Here is a 23451-nt window from a genome sequence, read left to right on the forward strand (position 1 = left end):
TAAAAGGTGCGATTTTTTATTTATCATTAAAAGAACATAATATTTCATATTTTTCGTCTAATTTATAGCGTTAGTGACTAATTTTAGTTGAACTTAGTTTTACAAAAGTTATTCGATTGACTTTTACAGAGCTCGATTGTTGTTTTGATATAATGCGAGAAATTAAAAAGTTTAGATCAACTTATGTAAGAGAGATTCAATTGTTAAGTTTGGAGAAAAAGTAACATTAGATGAGTAAGTTCGGACATTTTAGAGATTTTTTTTCCTAAAACTACCACAAAGGAAAAAGGAAAAGGAAAAGAAAAGGGTCATTCAAAAATATATTTTCATAAAAAATACATTAGTGTTATAAGTAATGGCCCTTTTATGTCATTTTTTAGCATGCCAGAAATTCGATAATTTTAAGAGATTACTAGCCAACATATTTGAGAATTGAAATTCAAAAACAAAAACTTTTAAATTTTCTAACATGGTTGTGTCCTTCACAATGAAAGATGTAACATTATTGCTAGAAATTCCAAATAGTACATGTCCAGATGGATTCTACTATTGTTGCTTCTGGTCAAATATTCAAAAGGTTTTTTTTGTAAGTAACAAACTGAATCGATCATATCGAGATTGGAAAACCTACTCAGGACTTATTATCTCGACATGAATTCAGATATGGATGTTTTTTTATTTTATAAATTTTATATTTTATATCTTTTTTTTCTTCTGTTTTGTTTGCTTCTAGTATATATAAGTTACTTTAGGCATTATAAATATTGTAGATGATTTTGATAACCTAGGAAATTATAATCAGGTAGAGGTAATATATAATTATATGGTTCCTTAACTTTCAATATTTGAGGATGTTTTTACATCAAAGATTCGTAGCATATCCTCTTACTGTCATATATGAAGAGATTTGCTGGTCTACTTGCTTTAAGTTTTGATTAGCTAGTACTTAAGTTCTTTCATAAATAGTTAATATTATCTAATTATTGACTATATGGTTGGTTTCTTGAGCATGCCCCTATTCAATCATCAAGCAACATCGTAGCATTGAGAATAAATATGTCGAGGTCTACTTATTCTCATATAGAGAAAGCAAGGGTTAGGTTAGAAGCAGTTTCACCTCCGGATCCTAAGGTAATCATTATGTGTATTTCAACTAATATTAAATTCATATTTTATAGTTAAAGATTTTTAATTATTATATATCATTATTAATTTCATAGATTATTATTGATATTCTCCCTACCTCTCAGGGATTTCATTTACTTGAGACCCCCCCTTTAACTTGGAGTCTACACCACAACAGGGTAAGATATCAATTGCACAATTTCATAATGACTCACAGGAAGCAGCCGGATGTTTAAATTACATTGAAAAGCAAAACAAATCCAAATTCTTACATTCTTGAATGAAAATTGTTCTAAATTAAATGAGGAATTAGTTCCTAATTCACAAAGGGAAAGTTCTTCTTATCCAACTAGCTACCATGTAGAAGATCCTCATCCTGAAGAAGTTTCAATTAATGTGATGAGGAGAGGATGCGATAGAAGTTGCTATAATATCAGGATCACTCTTAAAGATACATCTAAATGGGTAGCACTGGTCCTTGGTAGGAAGAAGAACAGGAAAGAAATAAAGGAGGATGAAGGGGGGGGGGGGGGGGGGGGGGGGGGGTAGCTTGGAGATAAAATCTAGGTTAGTGGATTTTGATATGCAAGAAGAGCATACCGCTGTAATAATCGACGATGAGATTGATGAAGAATAGGAGACCCATAAAAGTCAAGGAAGGAAAAAATAAATTAACACTTTGAGATTCAATGTTATTAAAGTAAGTTGATATTTATGCAATAATATTTGAGTTTGATAGTAATTGCATTTTCATTGAATTCAATTTTTTTTGTTAAATACATTGAGTTGTGTTTATTTGTAGTATCTTAAAGAAAAATTAAAAATAAAGGAAAAACAAGAAGATGTCTACTTGATATAAGTGCTTTAAATTTGAAAGGATCTATTTCTGTCTTTGTTTGGGAGGAAGGTTACTACTCATTGACAATAGATGACTTCTTGTCATGTGTCTTAGGTAGCATATTTACAGACAAGGAAGTAATGGATGCTTACATTTCATTACTCTTCAAGAAACCATCCTCGTCTAGTAGGTCATATAATAAATATATATATTATTTAACCAGATTCATGACAAAAATTTCATATTATAACTTTGTATTGTATTGGTTCCACACCATTCTCCACCACCTCAACAACTTGAGTTTGACATCGAAGGAGCAACAGTTCAGTCCCAAGAATATATACTGTAGTGGCTGGATAAGGTAGAGTGCAGTGATTGCAAGGAAAAATAGTGAGATATTGAAGAGTTAACATAACATTTTTCAAATGCTACTGCAAAAGTCGATGCCACCATCACACTTAAAGACCTAGAGATCCAAGAAAAGGAAAAACATATTAAACATCTACTTCAAAGTGTGGAGGATGTCAAATAGGAAATGACTTGGGTCATAAGTGTTGGATATTGGGACCTTAAAGGACCAATATAGTTTTGTGAAAAATCAAAGTGTCATTAATTGATGAAAGTCATAATTGACTTCAAAATCGAAATCTATGTTTCGCGTAGATGAATCGATCTAGATTATTAATTTATTCAAAATCGATTAAGGATGAATAAGAAATTAATTATTCAAAATCAACCCAAAATAATATTAATTATTAATTAATGTTATATAAGGAAATGCATGGGAAATAGTTCCACATCGGAGAATTTCGTTGGATTTCCTTTCATTATTAATGTTGCTGTGTTAATGGAGTTAACACAAAAAGCCCATGTGCTCTCTTCTTAAGAGTGAGTAAGTGCTCGCACTTGTAAGCCCGCCACTCGCCACACGCACTACAATAGGGTGCACATCTATAGGACAGAGTCTCTACATAAAAGATCGGCTTGATAGTAGTGGTATGGCTGAGAGTTGTTTTATTCCCCTGCTAAATGCTTAACACTTTTTTGAATAGAAAAGAATGCGTAAATCGGTTGTTTTACCCTAAAGGTGCACAATATGGTAGTGCATTTTTTTTAGAAGGTTCGCTGGTCTCGAAATTTGAAATGCTATCCATAAGCACTTATAACGGAGCAATATCGTTTACAGAGATAGTGTTGAATACTAGCCTCGACGATCCAAGTAAAAATTATAAAAATTGTATATTTGTTAATTGAAAAGGATTTGTTAATTCCGAGAAGGATACTCAACTAAGATAAAGTGCTCTACAAATTGCTAGATATGAGAATTCATTATCTACCCTTTGCCAGAGATACGAACAAGGGGTTGCTGATCGGTCCAGGCTAGAACCTATATGCTCCCTCAGAATACAACAAGTACAACAACACCCCTCTGCTCCCTCTACACTAGGATCAAGCATGTTGCATGAAACAAGGTTGGTCTCTGTGCAAAAAAGACCATACAAAAACCATTTGTGAAGGTGGATAATAAAAGACCTAAATATTGCCCTCTTCTGCTACTACTCAACTCAGCTATGCTCCGGAGGAGGGTGTTAAGGGAGAAGAAGGGGTTAAAAGACCTAAATATAGTGGTCAGCGCGCGAGGTGTAAGTGATTTATACATATTCATGGCAAAGGCAATGACATTGAAAATGCGTCATCCCCGAACCTCGTTGATGAATTTGATCAGATGAAGAAGAAGATTCTCGAGGTAATCTATGAAAAATACATGGTTATTACTGTATTTAACACATACAATATTAGAGTGCACTTACAAATGCAGAATTGTCATATAACATTGTGAATGGTTTAAGTGCATGCAACAAGTCTATAGACATTTTGGGCAAGACTTGAACCCTGTGATTGCTGAAACTTTATAGATGTTTGTAAAATTAAGGTGAGATCACTATGCTTACAACATGTTAATTATGTAGATACTCAAATATTTGTATTGAACCTTATACTTCACTCATGTATTTTGGAGGGTTGTGATGGTTTTGATTAATCAAAATTGCTATGCAAAAATTCAAACTATTATACGACTATTTTTGAATTCTTTAATCAGTCTAAAAGTATATGATTAGACTTCAATGATCTAATAGACTACATTTATATATTTAAATTCAATTTTTTTAAAAATAATATAATTATTAAGACCGATGCAAGTTAGAAGGGGCTATTCTCGCATCGATTTTGAGAACGCAGTGGAAAACTTTGATGCAAAAGAACTAGCACATCACAACACAAACACGGTCGATTTACTTAATTTACAACCTTCCAAAGTTGTTACATCCAAGGTCTAGTTCTAGCGAACTAGTACTATTAAATCTTCTCCTTCTTGGATATTTTTCGAAAGCAGAGAAACCTCTTGCAACACTTGTTGTTTGTAAAGCAACACAAAAATAAAACAAAAATAGAAGTATGAATAATGTAGATGAAATGCTAGCTTTATAATAAAGAATCTTCGCTTTGATAGCTTTTGGTTACTTTATAATACATCTCGTTGGTTCGAAAATACAACACTTCTTTTTCAAACCCTTAAGAACCGACATCGTCAAAATTCTTTGAAACCCTCTTTTATATGGTTGTTATTAGACTGATTTTCGCCTATCAATCGACTGATCTTACATATTAATTGACTGCTCCGTTAAATTTGACTGTTGCACCTGTATAACAGCTCTTTCCAACTCAGTTTGACCACCATCAGTCAATTGCTAAACCTTATCAATTGACGATAAACAACCAATCGAGTTTCCAGTCAATTTTTGAACATTCTATTTGTTGCTATAGTGTCAACAGTTGATTGATCAAACTCATAGATAGGTATTGTAGAAAATTACTATAGTAAAAATCCTAAACGCGGCCCTGACCTTGCAACAAACCTCGTTACTATAACAACCCTATTTACTATAGCAAATCATAAAAAACCTCAAACCCTAAATTTGAAGTTTAGAGTCCATCGATTGATGAATACACCCTATCAATCGACTGATACTTCTATTTCTAACCTTATCAAAGTTGAATTTTAGTCTTGCTTGGTATCTATTGATCTCAACCTATTAAGACTTTCTTTATTCAACATACGATCACTCTTGATATATTAGGACTTCTCGTTATCTAGGATCCGATTAACCTTGACATATTAGAACTTTATTTTTATTTAGCATCTGGCTAATTTTGACCTACCATGACTAATTTCCATCTTATGCCAAGTATTTGATCCTTCCTGTCCTGCTTGAACTTTGTTTCTCATATCAACTCCCTATTGCACTTTTGATTATCATATGTCCGATTGATTATAACTCACTTGAACTTTTTAATTGTCAACATCCTATTAGATTTTCGATCGTCAAGTGTTTGGTTAACCATGATTTACTTGGACTTTCCACTTGTCAACTCTCTATTGAACTTTCTGACCATCAAATATTCAGCCAACCATGATCCACTTGAACTTTTTCCATCATTAAGTATTCGATCAGCCTTGACCTACTTGAGGTCTCACTTAACCAACTAACATATTAATCAAATATCAAAATTTAACTCGAGTTTGGTCAATCGAATTTGGTTAACATGGACTAGAGGTTGATTACACCAACAATAATAATTTTAGTCAAAATTAATATTTATTTTTGAGTCATCTAATAACTTTGAAAGTATAGTTAGACTCCCTTATTTTTAGCATTAAATGCCTATATAATAGTTTTGATCAAATACATGACTATTTTAATAAAATTTTAAACTTATCTTCTTTAAAATTATAGTTAATGTTTTTAATTTATAATTCATATATTAGTTTATGATAGAATTTATGACTTTTTTTAATTCTTTGTTATTTTTAAATATATTTTGATATTTTTTAAAAAATATTACTATAGCTATTTTGATTAAAATTGATACATGAGTTTCTTAAGTGTGTGCATCAAATCAATTTGAGAGTCAAACGTTTATCCGACAAAATAGACAACAAGAAAATAAAGAACACACACAGATTTACGTGGAAAACCCTTGACGGATAAAAAATCACGGGCAGAGGAGAGAAAATTCACTATCAAAAGGTGGAATACAATGACGGGGCCGACACACAATCTTTGTGTGTTTCAATTCTAATTGGAAACCCTAGCAATAATAAGCTTTTATAATAAGGAACAATCCATATCAGTCGTAGATCTGTCATAATTTGATTTGATCCATATCGGCCTTAAATCTGTCATAATTTAATTTTCGCCATAGATCAGATCACACGGTATTCGAGTCACCAATATCTAACAGTATATATCCTAAAAAAATTACCTTTTGAGATTATGGTAAGTTGAAATCTTGAAGCTTTGACATTGTCCCCGATTGAATGTGGTGAAAGTGAAGGTGGTGTTGTAAGTAAATAAAGAAACAAGTGAAGGTGGTGATGCAAGAGAAAAAAAAAGTCGTTGATGGGGAATAAAGAAGACGCTAAAGGTGATGAGTCAATGAACAGAGAAGCCGAGGTGAAGGTGGTGCGGCTGGAACTAAGAAGTCGAAGTGAAGGTGGTGTTAGAACAGATAAGTCGGTGATGTAGGAGTTTTGGACCGACAATGCTAGGATGAATTGTTGAAGCCAATGACGTTCAACGGGGAATCGATCGAACAAAGCTAGGGTTGTTGGACAAGCAGGAAATGGCTTCAATATCGAAATTTTATGTTTTTATGGGAACAGTAGTACTTGACGGTCGGTGTTAGTGAGAGCCCTAGAGCCAATCATGAGATGGTTGATGTAAGGACTCTATGTATCATATTCTATTTATTTATAAAGGCATTACTTTTATGGTTATTATACTTACTTGTATTAGTGCCAAATAAACTAAGTATAATAGCGTCCTTGTGTAGTAGGTTCGTATCTATATCAATCGATTGGTTGAATCGATAGTGAGATGATATAGAGAACACTGCACTAAACTATTCCTAGTCAAGTATTAACATTCAGGGACAATGTTAATGCGTAGAGACTAGCATGTAGGTCAACATGATGACTTGATCTCACAAGTCATGGATATGAGATATCAAGTTGACACATGGGTATGCATTGGAGAATGTATACTGAATGACCCGCCATGAGAAAGTATCATGGATCGTTATATGAGTGTCATATACTTTCTCATGTGGCTATTAGTATGACTATTAGTCCTTAGACCTGAAGTCACCATGGTTCCCAACATAAGGAGTTACATACTTTGGCTTCGTCAAACGTCACCCGTAACTGGGTGGACTATAAAGGCGATTACTGGGTATGTAACAAATTATGTAGTGGGATGTGAGTGATGTAGATGGGATCTATCCCTCCTATATGACGGGAGTGATATCTTAGTTCTTGATAGAGTGAGACCACTAAAGTGCATGGTCATGCCCAAATGAGTCAACATGAGATGTTGAGCTCGTTTGATTGAGTGAGTCTACTTGGAGTTCAAGACATAGATTGATTAGAGGATGACACGGTCTATGCCTCGGTTTAATCAATCTTGATATCAAGGATAGAAGGACATGGTCACATATTGTGAGAGTCACAATTAGTAGTCACAAGGTGATGTTGGATCTCAACATTCTTGTAGCTTGGGTAGTAGTGATGTGTTGCTAGATACCGCTCACTACTTATGCACCTAAATGAGTTTAGGGCATTGCCAACGTTACAAGAACCTATAGGGTCACACTCAAAGGGCAATTAGGTGGAAATAAGGTTCATGTGATGAACCAAGAGGATTAGATTCATGTGATGAATCAAGTTGGGTTAGGTGTAATCCAAACTAGACTAGTGGAGTTGATTTGATCAACTTTGGGAGATTAGAAGTCAAGTTTGACTTGACTTGAGAAGGAGAAATTTTGGGAGTCAAGTTTGACTTGACTTTGTGTCATGTCATCATAAATGTTGACTTGACTTTTTGTCATGTCATCATCTATGTTGACTTGACTTATGCCACCTCATGGTCAATGTTTGACTTGACCATTTGACTTTGAGGTGAGGTGGCATAAGTGGTGGCCAATGGTAAGCCTCCACATCATCATGAATGCCACCTCATACGAGGTTACAATTGTGATTTGTAACTCATGGGGTGTTAAGGCTTTTTAATATGATTAATTGGCTTTAATGTGGTGTGTGGTGGCCCACCACAAAAGGATGAAAAATGGAGTTTTTCATTTACTTTTTCCTCTCAACGTGAACTTGATTGGGTTCTCTCTCTCCTTGGTTTTCTTCCTTCTCCCTCTCCACTAGTGCTTGCCAAAACTCCCTAAGGTGCTAGCACACCTTGAGTTTTGATTTTCCACCAAAGTGTCCGAGTGGATACCATAGAGGAGACTACACGAGTAGCTCTCGAGATCCGACTCCATCGTGGACGAGCGGGATACGCGAAGGGCACGCACCGAGGGTAAAGTTCTTATCTCGTAGATCTAGTGTAGATCTAAGGTTTTTAAACATGTACATGAGCATTTTATGTTTTTATCTTCGCACGGATCCAATGGCACGGGAGTTCCGAGGTTTCCGCAACGCAAAAAGCGGTTTTTGCGGCTCGGAAAACCCAACAGTCGGAAATCTAACAAAGAGTTGGCATGAGACGTGAAATCTCGACGGGTCAAGGTTGATCGAATACTAAGCAACAATGAAGTATTGGTAGGTCAAGATTGACTGGATACCAGATAAAGGAAGTCTTGGTAGTTTAACTTCAATGTTTGATTAATATATTAATTGGTTGAGTAAAACATCAACTAGATCAAAGTTTACTGGATACTTATCAGTGAAGAAATCCAAGTAAGTCATGGTTGACCAAATACTTGACGGTAGAAAGTTGAACAGGGAGTTGACAAGAGGAAAGTCCAAGTGGGTCACATTTGACTGGACACTTGACAATTGGAAATCCAATAGGGAATTGACAAGAGGAAAGATCAAGTGGTCAAGGTTGATCAGATACTTGGCGGTCGGAAGTCTAACAAAGAGTTGGCATGAGGCGTGAAATCTAGACGAGTCAAAGTTGATCGAATGCTAAGCAACAATGAAGTCTTGATATGTCAAGATTGATTAGATACCGGACAAAGGAAGTCTAGGTAGTTTGAGGTCAATAGAAAATTAGGTAAGGTAAGAATTCAGCTTTGGTAAGGCTAAAATATAAGTATTAGTCAATTGATAGAGTGTATCAATTAATTGATAGAACCTAAATCTTGAGTTTGAGGGGTTTTCCAACATTATGAATAGTATTTAGTGTTGCCACAGTGCTTAGGGGTTGCTATAGTGTTTTGGGGATGCTATAGGATTTAGAATTTCTGCTACAATATTGATGAACCGTAACAGCCAATTGTTTATGTGTCAAATAGAAAGTTTGGGACCAAGATGATCGACTCGACTGTTTCTACTATAGTAAAAGTTGATTGTTACTGTGGCAAGGAAATCAATTGATCAGCTCGACTGAAGATGATCTATCGACTGATATGACTATTCAAGCGAATACAAAATACAAAATTCAATTGGGGATTGGACTGATTACCTATCAATTGGTTGATGAGTTTTATCAGACGACTGATGGTACTGTAGAAGTGAACAAAAGATTTCTAAATCGGTTGTGACACTTGACTGTTTGGACATCAATTGATCGATGAACAGTAACAGTTGATTGTTCATGGTCAAATAGAGTTGTTAAGAGTCGTTCTACAAGTCCAACGATCGAATTAGTGGAACAATCGACTGATGATGATGATTAGTCGACTGGTACATGAAAATCAATCCAAACTTGAAGGTTATAAAAGAAGGGTTTCAATGATGTTTTCATAATCGATTCTTAGGAGTTTGGGATTCAATCAATTGATATGTGAAAATTAACCTCAACCTGAAGACTATAAAAGAAGAGTTTCGATGAGGTTTTCATAATCGATTCTTTGAAAGTTTTGGAGACAAGTACCATTATATTTCTAGACCACAAGAGGTAATCCAAAACAATCAAAAGCAAAGATTTAGTTTGTAAATTATTTCATTTACATTTGATCATATTTGTATTTGTATTTTTATTGTTGTGTTGCATTACTTGTGTAACAACAACTGTTGTAAGAGGTTTGCTCCGGAAAGTATCCGACAAGGAAATAGCTGATGGTAATTTCACTAGGAACGTAGACCGTGTAGTAGGAACTGAGGGTTCCGAACCATATTAAATCAATTTATCTTTATGCTTGTCTTTTCTTTTATGTTATATGTTTTTGTTTATGTTGTGTATTGATGTATTGCAGACAAGCACACGATCAACGATTGACAAAAGTTTCAAATTGCTATTCACCCCTCTAACAACACCATCCGAAACATTTGGGAGCAAGTATTATAATTCTTTACCTTATATAACTTTATGGTTTTTTATACATGTATTATTAGTATATTTATATAAGATACTATGATTTTTTGAATTTACATTTATTATAGTTTTAAACGATATTTTATGATTTTTTAATCATGTGCTATCAAATTATATTTACAACAAATTTGAGTAGCTCCATTAGTTTTTTAAAAAAAGTATGCTATTTTATGAAGGAGGGTTTTTAGAATTTTATGTTTGAAATAGATATAACTGCTCTACATTCTTTAGAATTAAACATGTATATATAAATTCCTTACTTGCAGTGTTCAAAATTAGCAACTATCGATTGAGCCGTACAACCATCTATTCTTTCAAATACTATTTATTTCAAAAAAAAAATGATATAACCTTCACATTAATGCATGTGAAAAGTTACTTAAGAAAGAAGTTGGTTAAGATGATTGATTCGAACTTACGAAAATTTTTCATTAGATATCAAGTGCACAGATGAGTTATAGTGGGCGGCTCAGCATCACGAGTGATTCAAGCACTATGAACATATGAGATGCCCTATGTCAGACTTGAACACTTGTTGGATGAGAGTTCATCTTACCATTTACCATTGTATCGTGTCTTAGGGCAAATTAAATGTATTTTAACTTTATAATTTGTGTTCTAAATGGAGAATAATTTCACATTTCATTATAGTACAAGCATTATAGTTAAGACTAAAAAAACAAAAGAAAGAAAGAAAATAACTCTTAGAATATTTTAAACATAGAGTGTGGAGTCAGTTATGAATTTGGGTTGGGTTCATCAGATTGGTCCATCCCGTTAAATAATTTAGGTTGATTATATTAAAATTTTATCAATCCATTTTAATGTAAGTTCAAGTGAATCGATTCGTTTAGGCTCGTGACCTACATAGATTGACCCGTGGTAGGATTAGTTGGTCAGCAGGTTAAAAAACTTATTTTTTCTTTAAAATTTAAAATTAAAGTAGAAAATTATATGGACTATGAATTTGACCCATCTAAACCGTAATCCAAATTTAAAAATTTTAACTTGACCTGTTTAAACTGTAATTCAAACTTAAAATTTTTAATATTTTTAATATTTTTTATTTTTTGACATGCCGTGAGTTGTCTCGTCTAACTCATAACTCATCTTGGATTAGATTAGAGATTTTTTAATCTATCAAATTGATAAGTCGGCTCATCTCACTTTATCGTATAATGAATTTTTAATGGATTAATTTGTTCTATTATGAATTAATCCATTTGAATAATAAATTTTTGATGGATTAATCTGTTTCATCATGATTGGCCGTTTGATAGTTTAATAGATTGGATCACCTAGCCATGAGTTTTGCTATTAAGAAAAAGAGAGATTCCTTTGTAATTCGTCACTCTAGCTCACTTTAGAATATTTTATTCCTATATAGCTAATGATTGACCTATAATTTATAACTTAAAAGGCGTATTGATACAAACTCCTTTTAGTATAATTTAAGGGATAATAATGCTATGAAGAGTATATGAGACAAGCAAACACGCTAGCTGTGAAAAATAATTTATGAGAGTAGATTATGAAAAAAAAAGTTTTTAATGTATTTATATTTTCTATAAAAAAGGGACACAAATGCTAAAGGATATTGAAAGAATTAAATGTCATATAATATCAACAAATTTGAAGTAGAATACATAGATAATCAATTATATTGTACAACTTTAGTACTCAATTCATCTTATACTTTTTTTTTAGTAAAGATGAATTTTTGTTACTCTGATATATATTATAATTGTTTGAGCTTTCATTTTATAATTGTGAATGTGATATTGTATGTAGTATTTGTCTGTTGGATTATAAATGTTAGAGATATGATTTTATAATTATTTGTATTTTTATTATATTTGTGTATATAGAAATATTTAGTAGCCTGCAAAAAATGCGTATGCATTTTTCCGCAGCGCGCGAGCACATGCTGCAGATGCACTTTTTCGCAGCTTGCATCGGCGCGCTGCGAATGTACTTTTTCGCAGCTTGCACCCACGCGCTGTTGAAAAGCGCAACCGTAGCGTGCGCCTGTGCGCTGTGGAAAAGTGCATCCGCAGCGCGCGGGTGCGAGCTGCGGAAAAGAGCATCCACAGCGCGCAGGCGCGCGCTGCGAAAAGTGCTTGACTTTCAACAGCTTGGAGTTATGCAGCATGCAAGGTGCGCTGCGGATAGACTTTTGTGCGCTGCGAAAAGTCATATTTGTTGTAGTGAGGTAAATCGAAAAAATACAATTGATCACTATGAGTTAGGGCATTGTCTTGACTTCGTTGAGATTTGACCCTTGTCCACTTTAACAAATCTGTCCCGCAGTAACCAACTCAACCATGCCCCGAGGAGCATCAATTGCATAACTAAAATAATATATTTTTGCTCATGCATATATTCATGCATCTAGCTTACTCCAAACCTAATACGCAAAACTCTCCTTTGCCACCAGCCTTGTAGCCTTTTTCTTTCCTTTCCCTCCCTTTCCTTCACGAAGTTGCATGAACATGAGACATGATGGAGACTTGAGAAGACACTCCAATGAGAAGCAAAGAAGAAATTGAGTTGCAATGAATGAGGATTTGAAAGAAAAAAGAAAGTGTGTCCAATAATTCTCACATGATTATAAACATGAAACATTCTTTACATATTTTTCTTCTATCAATATATACTTCATGAGCTAGAACATCGACCGGTTAAATTTACGTACGGAATTACTCATATTTGATCATATTAAGCATGCATTTGGACCAAGTAAATTTGGATTTGGCTCATGTAAGCATCTTGTCATTTTCCATCCGATTAAAAGTTAATCGTCGTAAGATGACATTCATTTGAAAGTTGAGACAAAGAGTAATATAAAGTTGATGCTACGTAGACAATACACAAAAAGCTAGAGATGGATGAAATGCAAAAGAGGAGAGGCAAATTAAAAGCACCACGCAAGCTTTTTCCAAAGCAATGCAACTTGCAAGCCCATATAATTATAAAGTTGAACAAGACTTAATTATATATATTTTATTCTTTATTTATAATCATATATATTATGATCAAAATTTATCATTTTTTTGCTTCCTTCCTATAGAAGATAATACGCATTAAAGGGGCCCCGGGGCAAAGGTGCAACGGTAGGACATCCGAGTTGTGATCTACGGACCCGCGGTTTGATCCCTAGCTACGGCGTATTTGCAGGATGGGGAACACAATCAAAGGATGCTGGGCATCCGGATTGGCCGCCGTATGCGCTTCCCGATTTATCCTGGTGGTCGGTGGGAAACTCACCGGCCACAGTCATGAGACTGACTGGGATTTATCATAATACGCATTAAAGGACTCACCGACACTCATCTAATTAATTAATTATTTATCACTAGTACCAAGTTAAGAATTTATCGGTGTCAATTGGTTACTTAATTTTAAGCAAGATATTCCTTGTGACGCATCTTGACTAGAATTAAATTTCTCGTTATATATAATCATATGTTTAAGAATACTAGAGGCATACTGGAAATGATATTTGTTAATCTAAAATTGAATTGTTATGGGTTACACCCGTGATTAATATAGATCTATGAACGAATTTTGATTTGATATATATATTATGGATCATGTGATTCAACCCGAATATTAAAATTGAACCAAAATTAATTATTGATTTCATTTGTTCTTTTATTAACTTAGTTTGGTCTAGTTTAATTTGTTCAAGATTTGAATAGCAAAATAAAATATAATTAATACTCTCATGTTTTCATACATGAAAATTTAATATTTTCCCTTTAATTTAGATGAATATGTTTCATTGGAGATTTCTAATAATTGTGTATTCAAATTCTCATAGTTACAAATATTAAACTCATGGAAACATCATCTCTATCGCCTCCATGAATATAGATGAATTGATCGACAATGGTGTGTGATGAGGATGGTGGGCGATAAGCATCAACAAAGTCATGCGATTAGCAATAGCATAAATGAGGTTGGCAAAATAAACAAACTTAAGTGATATCAATGAGGATGTTAGGCAAAATAGTGATGATGATAAACAACAAATTCTTACAACTTAACTAGGTGAGTACAAAATTAAGGATCTTGAATTATTAATCATAAGTAGAAAACTAATTAAAGTTGAATAATGAAAAAAATACTGACTCAACTTAACTAGTTGAGTATCCAATTGACTTAGTTTTAAATAGAAATGTTGAGTATCCAATTGACTTAGTTTTAAATAGAAATATTTTGCTCGTGAGTTAATGATCTTGTATCAATTTAGCATATCAATCGATTGATATCATCCTCATAAATCTAATTATTGAGTCCATCATGCCTAGTCAATGAGATGAGAGTATTGTTAAGTTCCAATTTAATCCAATTCAAAATATCAATACATTAATGGGAAGGGTCTTAGTGTTCATGCATAATATTTAATTTGAAGGATGGAAAACAAAATGAATTATACGAGAGATAAAATTATTTCTTTTGTTTACTTAGTAAACCTTTTGTATATCAATTTTAATTCATTTTCCGAATTTTTAACATGATTCTCAAAAATTTATTTAATGGTAAATATCCTCTTGAATTTTTTTATTCATAAGTGAATAATTTATGTTGCAATTTAGTGAGGTAAAATATTGATATTTTAATTTTAGATAATGGATATTTTAATAGCAAAATAAAAAATTTTAAGGTAATTTTTCAAAAAAAATAAATATTGGGCCATTTTCAAAATTACCCAATATATAAAATGAAAAAAAAAATTGTCGAAAAAAGTACTTTTTACATAATCGGCGCAGGCCGAGAGATTGCAGCGTCGAAGGGGCGAAGCTCGAGAAGCGATGGTGGTGGTGCACGTCAAGGCGGCGACGTCGGAGGAGCAGCAGTTCCTCTACCACTGCAGCTCCACTTCGGCCATCGATGAGGTGGCCGATGCCATCCTCCGCATCCACCACCTGCAGTCTCACATCCAATCTCTCTCCCTTCTCCTCCGGCAACGCCTGCTTTCCGGCCCTTCTTTCTCAGGTGAGTCTCCGGAACCCTAAATCGTTTTATGTAACTAGAGAAGCTTTATTCTTGTGTTTCTTTTCCGCAGCATGCCAAAAGGGAAAAAAATACTTAAAGCCCTAATGGCAATCCTCCGTAACATATCAAAGCAAAGTAAAAAAATGACGATGTTATACATGATTCTTGGATGTTTTCTGCAACATAATAAATCATTAAAAATTCAAATTTTTATCCAAGTTTCCATAAATTCTGCCAAGAATTTACTTACATAGCTTCTTATTTTGTTTCAGACATTTCTCCTGACACAGCTCTTGCCCTGGAGAGATCTTTATCGGAAGCAGAGGCTTATGTGTCAAAGGTTAGATATAGTCCAGATGCATAGAGGTTATAGCTTTTTTTTTTCTATGGAAGCTGTCTATTTGAACTGATGTGTGCTTTTAAACTTTGCTGCAGGATCAAGTTGAGCACAAAAGGTTCTTATCACCTCATTCCCTGCACGCTCATGTTAAGAACATAGAGAAGGAAGTCAAGATTGTTCAGTCAAAGGGTTTTCTTGATTGTGATCTACCACAGCCTCCTGGTATTATTTGTTGTTTCCATGATGCATTCTTTTGAATCTTAAAGAAGTATTGTTAATGGGTTTGTTGCACAAAAAGAGAAGAATAATCTGTTGATATGTTATTTCTATTTGGATTCTTTAGAAAATTATGTAATAACAGTGTTCATTATTATATCGTTACAAGCATTGCCTAATTTGGTAAACATTATACTTGTGGGCTCACTTAGTGCCTTGGCTTGGTTCAAGCAGGTAGGCTATTATACTAGTTAGCATTATTTTCGTCTAAGGAACTTATCATTTTGTTTTTAGTAAGCGGAGGTAGGTTTTAACTCACTTAAATATAGATGTTATGTCATTGGAGTTGACCATACACACTTTGATCTTGCTACACTTGTTATATTCTTTAGTTCTTTTCTCTAATCTTGAAAAATAAACTAAGATTAATTTGGAGAACCTCATTTTGAAGGCGTGCAAAGAGGTTCTATTTTGATGGTAATATTGATATTTCTATCTCAATTGTAATTACTTTAAAGAGTTTTATTAGGTCTTGTTGTACCCATTAAATCTTCAACACTACACAATTAACTTGTCTGATTACATATTTTATGGTCGTTGAAATATCTGCCTACTTAAATGTTTACATAAATAACTCATAAGATGTAAGCACCTTTTCTTCACAAAATTTGTTTCCACTAGCCTACTCAAAATTCTGTGTGTGTTAAGCTTTCTACGTGAAACACATGCTTGGTACAATTCATGGTATCACAAGACACCTGCTACAGGACCAGCATCACTCCATTTGTTCTTTAACTAAGTTTGTCCAAGGCAAGATTAAGATTATTTGTTTCAACTTGAATTCTGATCCAAATTACACCTTTTTAGTTTCAACTGTTATTAACAGTTTAGCAATTTGGTTGGCAAGGATTGAAAGAAGTAAAAAATTCATTAAGATTCATGAGTACATATGAATTTCATGGAATGGTTTGATTAAATATGAAAGCATGTGGTAGTCCTTAGTAGTGAAAAGCCAGTGAACATTTCCAATGGTTTGTAATTTCCAAAGTAGCTTTGCTGTAGAGAGTCAAACATTCTATTTTGCAAAAATATAAATGTTACCAAATGATTCATGCTATCCAAAGAAGTTACTGATGCAATCTGAAACTAGCCTAAAGTGTTAGTTCAGTGCTGAAAGCACAATGATCCAAGAACAGTTGAACTTCGTAATTTGAAGAAACTCCACGGAAGTAATCCAATTATTGAGATAGTTTCAGTTTTTGGTTAATATGATCACCTTCCACATTTAGAGTAGTTTTCTAATCAAATTTTAACACACCAGGCAAAAGCCCATCCCTTTAGCTTGCACAGAAATAAAATTTCATCCACGATTGTGCTTAGTTCTGATTCTTAGGGTGGATAATTCTAAAGTTTAGCTCTTCTTAACTTCTTTTGTGATGTATAGTTACTCAAATTTTTACAAACATCTGTTAGTACAACAAACTAACCATCTTCATGCAAGTCTTGCTGAAGTTCTCCTTAAAACCTTCACAAATGCTTGAACTGGGCAACCTTAATTTTCCAAGTCTCAGCTTTCTGTCAATGGTTAAACCTTAATTTAGCATAGTTTTCCTATATGTTGTTTCACACAGATGTCAAAAAAGTTCACACTACCTGCTAACTATATGCGATATATTTCAAAATCAAACTAGATTGTGAGGTTCATCAGCAAATGCAGCTATGGTGGGCAGGGAAAGAACTTGTTAGAGGCAAAAGACTCTGCGACTATATCGGTACAAATGAGAAAACAAAGGTAAAGTTACTAAATGATGTTCTTTGAATTACCTTTCCTTTTTCCCGTTTTCCTTGGGGAAATTTCTTACTATGCTCATTTTCTCGGCAGATTGTGATCACATTGAAACCAGTTTGTTGAAGACCTTTAAAGCTTTTCTTTGAGTCACCCCCAACATGCTAAGTTATTTGCATCCTTATAATTATCTAGTTCGTGCACATTTTGTTTTCTTTTTCATTTTACGATAAATTTCTCGGTGTAAATCAGCCATTTGAATGTGCCCCGGTTGCGGATTGTATGAATGATAAGTTTTAAAATAATTAAGTATAAAATTATATTGATTAATTAACCCTTTTAGATTATATGAATGATAAGTTTAAAAATTTAGAGCGTAAATTAAAAACTCTAAATTATAGAGAGAGAGGACCCTTGTTAATGTTTTAGTTAAAAGGGTATTCTTTTTTATTAAAAAATGAAATAATTCTATCATAATTTTTCATCCTAAAAAATACATTTATTTTTTATATTGTTATAGCAACTATCTTAATAATTATTAAAATATAACATACAGAAAAATTAATTTAGTTTGTAGAAAATTAAAATACATAAAGCACTAAGTATTTTCATATAAAAATTATTTATGAATTTTATTAAAATCATTTTAACGTAGTCAAAATGACAGATAACTGCTATAATGGCCGGTCATTTATTAAAAAAATTATATATATAATATTTTAATTAAATTAAATTTTAAAAATAATTTATTTTAATATAACGTTAAAATAAATATATTTCGGAATTTAAAAAATATATAAGTACGGAAGGCAAAGTGAAAATTTCCCATCGTCTATATTTTTCACGCTTCCCTCGTCGGTATGGAAGGCAAAGCTTCGTCCTCCACCGGCGACCGGCGATCTGATCAGCTAGCGACCACGCTGAACACATCACATCACGGTCATCGTCGATGATATCAGCTCCGCAGGCCCTCTCTCCGGCAAATCGTTATCCATCCACCGGCGGGAGCTTCAAGACCACACTCAAATGTCGTCGATTAGGGCTACGACGTTGGGTCGCCGCCGTCGTCTCTGGATTTGGATCAGTAGCACCACCAGCGCTCGACCATATTCTGCACTTCTACAGGGCTGGCTTCACATTAGGAAGACGAGTTAGGTTGGCATTTGGCATGTGGCTTCTGCAACGAAATCCCCGCTTTTGGCGGCGCCGACGACGATTCCTATCTTTCCCAATTAGTTCGAGACAGAGGTGATAGCGAGTATATTCTGGCAACGAAGCCAGATGCCGTCGGCTCCTCCTCCTCTTCTTCTTCCTCCTCCTCATCCTCCATTTGTTTCGGAGCTCCAGCTTGTATTTTACCTGTCTCTTTTTAAGCTATTTTTATCTCGATGACCTATGGAAAACCTAATCTTCTCGCTCTCCAAAACGAATTTTTTCCTTCTTCCCCGCCTCCTCCTCCTCCTCTCTCTGCGGTTCGCATTCCTGATTAGTAGAGAAAGAGAGAGGAGGGAGGGCCGGAGGAAGAATTGCACGAGATGCTGGAGAGGGCTGAGAGCGGTGCCTATTCATGGTGGTGGGCAAGCAACATCAGGACGAAGCAATCAAAATGGCTCGATAACAACCTCCGAGGTTTGTTCCCTAACCTTTTCCCTGTTTTTTTCCCCTCTATATATGATCTCTTCTTTTGTTTTTCCGATTAGAACCATGAATTGGTTATATAAATTTCATGATCGTTTTGAATCGAGATTTTGATTCTTATGTTTGCAATTTGTATCATTTTTTCTTTTTTGGAAGATTTCTGGATTTGAAAGAAAGCAATTTTGATTTCATATTGAAACTGATTTTCATATTCAATAGTAGAAACATCATTCCGATCCCACTTCAAAAAAATGATGTAATGTAATAGAAGCATCATTTTGGCCATTAATAATGTTTTTCGAATAAATTCTCTTGAGGATATATTAGTTAGGGTTGGTTGGCATGGTTAACCTTGAGTTTGTTAAACCTTTGGTCTTCAGAAAAATAATTTTTTTATAAGCCTTATTAAATTCATGGAAACAATGAAAAAATAGCTTTTATTTTCATAAAGTATCATTCATCTTTATAAGCACAAAAGATCTGATTGCTTGAATGGATGGTTGATCTAGACATAACAAGCAGTTTCCCATAACTTACCAACTTTTGAACCAATTCTTTTGAGGATTCGTTAGTGTTGGTTGGCATGGCTATCCATCATTTCTTATAAGTTTGTTAAATTTTTGGTCTTTGGGAAAATGAATTATTTTTTTGGTAATCCTTATCAATTCATCCAAACAATGAAAATAATTTTTGATTTCATAAAATAGTATCGTTCATCTTTAAAAGCATGAAGGATCTGATTGTTTGAATGGATAGTTTATCTAAGACATAAACAAGCAGTTTACCACAAGTTACAAATTGAATCACTGTATAAAATTTCCTCTTCAAAATTATGAAGCCCTTTTTCCTGTTAGGACAATCTATGAACTATATGTAAGGGTGTAAGTGCCTTATTAAATTACTGCTTTGGTGTCAGCCCATACATAGTGCAAATCGATCTTAGACATATAGCTCTTTGAAGAAGCACTGTAATTATATGCAAGATTCTTTCTTTTTTCCTGAACTCCATTGTATGCAAGATTTTCCAAAGATATGATTCGAATTATTAAACATTGTTTAATGATTTGTTATCGTAAATTAAAAGAGCTATGATTCTCCATCAGAAATCATTAGTCTATTTGTTCAAAATGAATGCTCAAGTAGACTTTTACCTGATTCTTGTTATTGTTCCATAATTAAAGTGCCTGAACTGGATATTCTATAAAAATCATTAAATATTTCTAGTTACGAACATTAGTCTCTGTTTCACTTTTTTGTTATGCAGAGATGGAGTCTACAGTGACAAATATGCTTAAGGTAGTTGAATTAGATGCCGATTCCTTTGCTAAAAAAGCAGAGTTCTATTTCAAGAGGAGGCCAGAATTGATAGGCTTTGTGGAAGATGTCCATAAAGCATATAGAGCATTGGCTGCAAGATTTGACCGTGTCTCTGGAGAACTACAGAAGGCCAACCACACAATAGCAACTCATTGTCCTGACCAGGTCCATTATGCCATGCTAGAGGAGGAGGAGGAGGAAAATTTTCCGAAAGCAATTACCCCAATCGACCCAAGTAAAGTTAACAGGAGAACGGTTGATGGATTGATGAAGAAGAGAAGAGGAAGTGAATCATCTATAAAGGCAGGTGAGGTGAGGGCCAAATCTGAGGCTAATAAAGTAAAGGCTCAAGAGGAAATAAATATGCTTCATAAAGGAATACTATTTCTGCAAGCTGAAAAACAATTCATCAAAAGCTCATATGAGAATGGTATAGTCAAGTATTGGGACATTGAGAAGCAAATCATGGACATGTATGACGAAATGTGCTGGTGGCAAGATGAGTTTGGTAGCAGTGAAGTCCTCAAAGATGTCGATGAGCGTATTATAATGACAGAAAAAGCCATTAAATCCTGCGAAGATGTCATATTCAGATTACAGGAGCAGCGAAAGACATCATTGGAACAAGTACAACTAGAATATGAAAGAACTAGAATTGCCAAAGAAAAGTTGGAGCTCTAAAGAGAGACTGTGATCAATCTGAGATGGATAAGGCAGAGATGGCTAGTGAAACAACAGAGATAAGCTTCACTGCTGAAAACATGGCAGAAGAAGCTGATTCTCTGAACAAAGCAAAGCTAGGCCTGCAAATTATACAGGACAAAATCAAGGAATTCTTTGAGACAAGCACTGAAAGTTCCACTGCTGATATTATTCGGCACATAGATAGCCTTGTTGACAAAGTTACTGAATTAGATCTCACACTCTCATCACAGGTTGCACAAATAAATCAATTTGTCTCAGTTAGCTGTGCACTGGATAAAAATGTGAAGAACTTGGAAGAGGAGAAATTGATTCTATCTGAGGACTCACATGTGTTAGCTGAACGACTTAAGGAAGCCCAAGATGAGTTGAGCAAAGTTGAGGCAATTGAGAAAATTATCCAGGATGAAGAATCTAGTTTCTGTGAGAAGTTAAATGAAGCTTGTCACAGCGTTAAAGCTATTTCAGAGAAGATTCTGCCTCCTACACTCACGGAAAATGCTTGCGATGAAGCTTCATTCCCAGAGGAAGAGGAAGTCTCTTCCTCTTGTATCATTGAATCACATCCTGAGTGCAAGGATGTAGAGGTAACTGAATTCCATGATGTCAAAGAAGACTTGGTAGAGATTGATGCAACTCAGCCACTTGTTGAATTTCTCGAAGAATTTCTGCAGAATAAGGAAGTTGCTTCACTCAAAAATGCGTCAGAGGTAGAGAACAAGAATGAAAACTACATCCGAGAGATGATGGCTCTGATTGGGGAACTAGTGAATGTCATTGCATCGAGAGATGAGGAAATCCGCTTGCTGAGAGAGCAATTGACATCTCTAAAGACAAGACTTGGTCTTTGTACAGTTGGTTCATCTGTTGATTCTTGTCACAGTGAATTGATATCCTCAAACTCTGAGATGTCTCTATCTACTCTCGGGAGAGACTCATCTGTCGATGGCATTAATGTGGAGTGTATCTATGAACAGAACATAACTCAACCTACTGAAGAGTCTGGGAAGAATATTGATCATTTTCTCGGCAAAAACTTAGAATTTTGGTTAAGATTTAGCACTACATACCATTATGTGCAGAAGCTCAAAGCCAAGTACACAGAGCTACAAGCTGATATCAATAAACTGGATGCCAATAAGACAGAAGGCGGCAAATCTACTGATACCAGCAGTCAGACTGACAATGCTGAGTCAGAATCAGTTGCCAAAAGACTGAGTGAGTTGAAGACTGAGCTCTTGCTTTGGTCAGAGCAAAGCACGTTGTTGAGAGAGGAACTGGAGAAGCGGTACTTATCCCTCAACAATATGCAAGAGGAGATATCGAGTGTTGTGAGCAAAAGTTCATCATCTGAGGGAGCATTGTTGACTCCATATGAAGCTGCAAGGTTACAAAGTGAGGTGATGAACATGAAACATATGAGCAATAAGGCTTCAAGCCACCTTTTGGTGGGATTTAATCAAATCAAGGGGGTCCAATCTGAAATCGAGAAGCAGTTGGCTAAGCTGTATGAGAATTTCCAAATTTTAATATCTAGAGGCAAACATGATCCAAATACGGCAGGAGTACCATTAAGCGCCTTCCTGTATGGTTTCAAGCCCAAAAAACCATCAATATTTACACGCATTCTGCCTATTTTTCGGAAGCAAAAGACTAAATTTCACAGTCGGTAAGTCAACAAGACAATTTGAACAGCTTCAAACTATTGCTACCGTGTCAACTTGGGAAGTTATTTTGAACAGGTCTAGGTAGAATTGTTCTTTTCGACTTTGGACATTGCGGACACCATCTCATGAAGCCTCTCCAGAGGCAGATTCATCTCTTGCGGAAATGTGAATCAAGGTTCAGATTTTGAATCTCAAATTCAGATGATTAATGGATCTTTGGAAGGAAAACTGCTTTTATTGTTCAAACACTGTACTTTCTTTCACTCTTGTACTTGAATAAGATTCCAGAAAGTCTCTTTTCCTTCTCTATCAACATTATCCTTCATGGTACCTGAACGTACATTCTGATGCATTTAGATGCTCCCAAATTCTGAAACATTTCTAGTGATCAATTTTATTTAAATATATCTGGAATATAAATCTAGAGAACA

At 34.5% G+C, this 23451-nt stretch overlaps 1 protein-coding gene and 1 pseudogene across 1 annotated transcript; both read left to right on the forward strand.

The window, feature by feature from the left end:
* Nucleotides 1-15129: 15129 nt before the first annotated feature.
* LOC141847282 (uncharacterized) lies at nucleotides 15130-18026 on the forward strand. The gene is made up of 5 exons (XM_074735289.1): nucleotides 15130-15354; nucleotides 15627-15694; nucleotides 15790-15916; nucleotides 17602-17702; nucleotides 17793-18026. Exons 1-5 carry the CDS (start codon nucleotides 15171-15173, stop codon nucleotides 17820-17822), a joined length of 510 nt encoding a protein of 169 aa, XP_074591390.1. The 5' UTR covers nucleotides 15130-15170; the 3' UTR covers nucleotides 17823-18026.
* Nucleotides 18027-19231: 1205 nt separating this feature from the next.
* Nucleotides 19232-23239, forward strand: LOC141847283 (protein NETWORKED 2A-like; annotated as a pseudogene).
* Nucleotides 23240-23451: the final 212 nt, after the last annotated feature.

Source organism: Curcuma longa, chromosome 16, assembly GCF_044706935.1.
Source record: "Curcuma longa cultivar G26 ecotype Majalengka, Jawa Barat chromosome 16, ITB_CL_G26_1.1, whole genome shotgun sequence".
In the NCBI taxonomy this organism is placed as follows: Eukaryota; Viridiplantae; Streptophyta; class Magnoliopsida; order Zingiberales; family Zingiberaceae; genus Curcuma; species Curcuma longa.

What these genes read in the sequence shown, in the direction of transcription:
- LOC141847282 (XM_074735289.1), top strand. Translation starts at nt 15,171, where the DNA reads ATGGTGGTGGTGCACGTCAAGGCGGCGACGTCGGAGGAGCAGCAGTTC. An exon ending in TTCCGGCCCTTCTTTCTCAG is followed by an intron (nt 15,355 to 15,626) that starts GTGAGTCTCCGG and finishes ATTTTGTTTCAG; the next exon opens with ACATTTCTCCTGACACAGCT. An exon ending in CAGAGGCTTATGTGTCAAAG is followed by an intron (nt 15,695 to 15,789) that starts GTTAGATATAGT and finishes ACTTTGCTGCAG; the next exon opens with GATCAAGTTGAGCACAAAAG.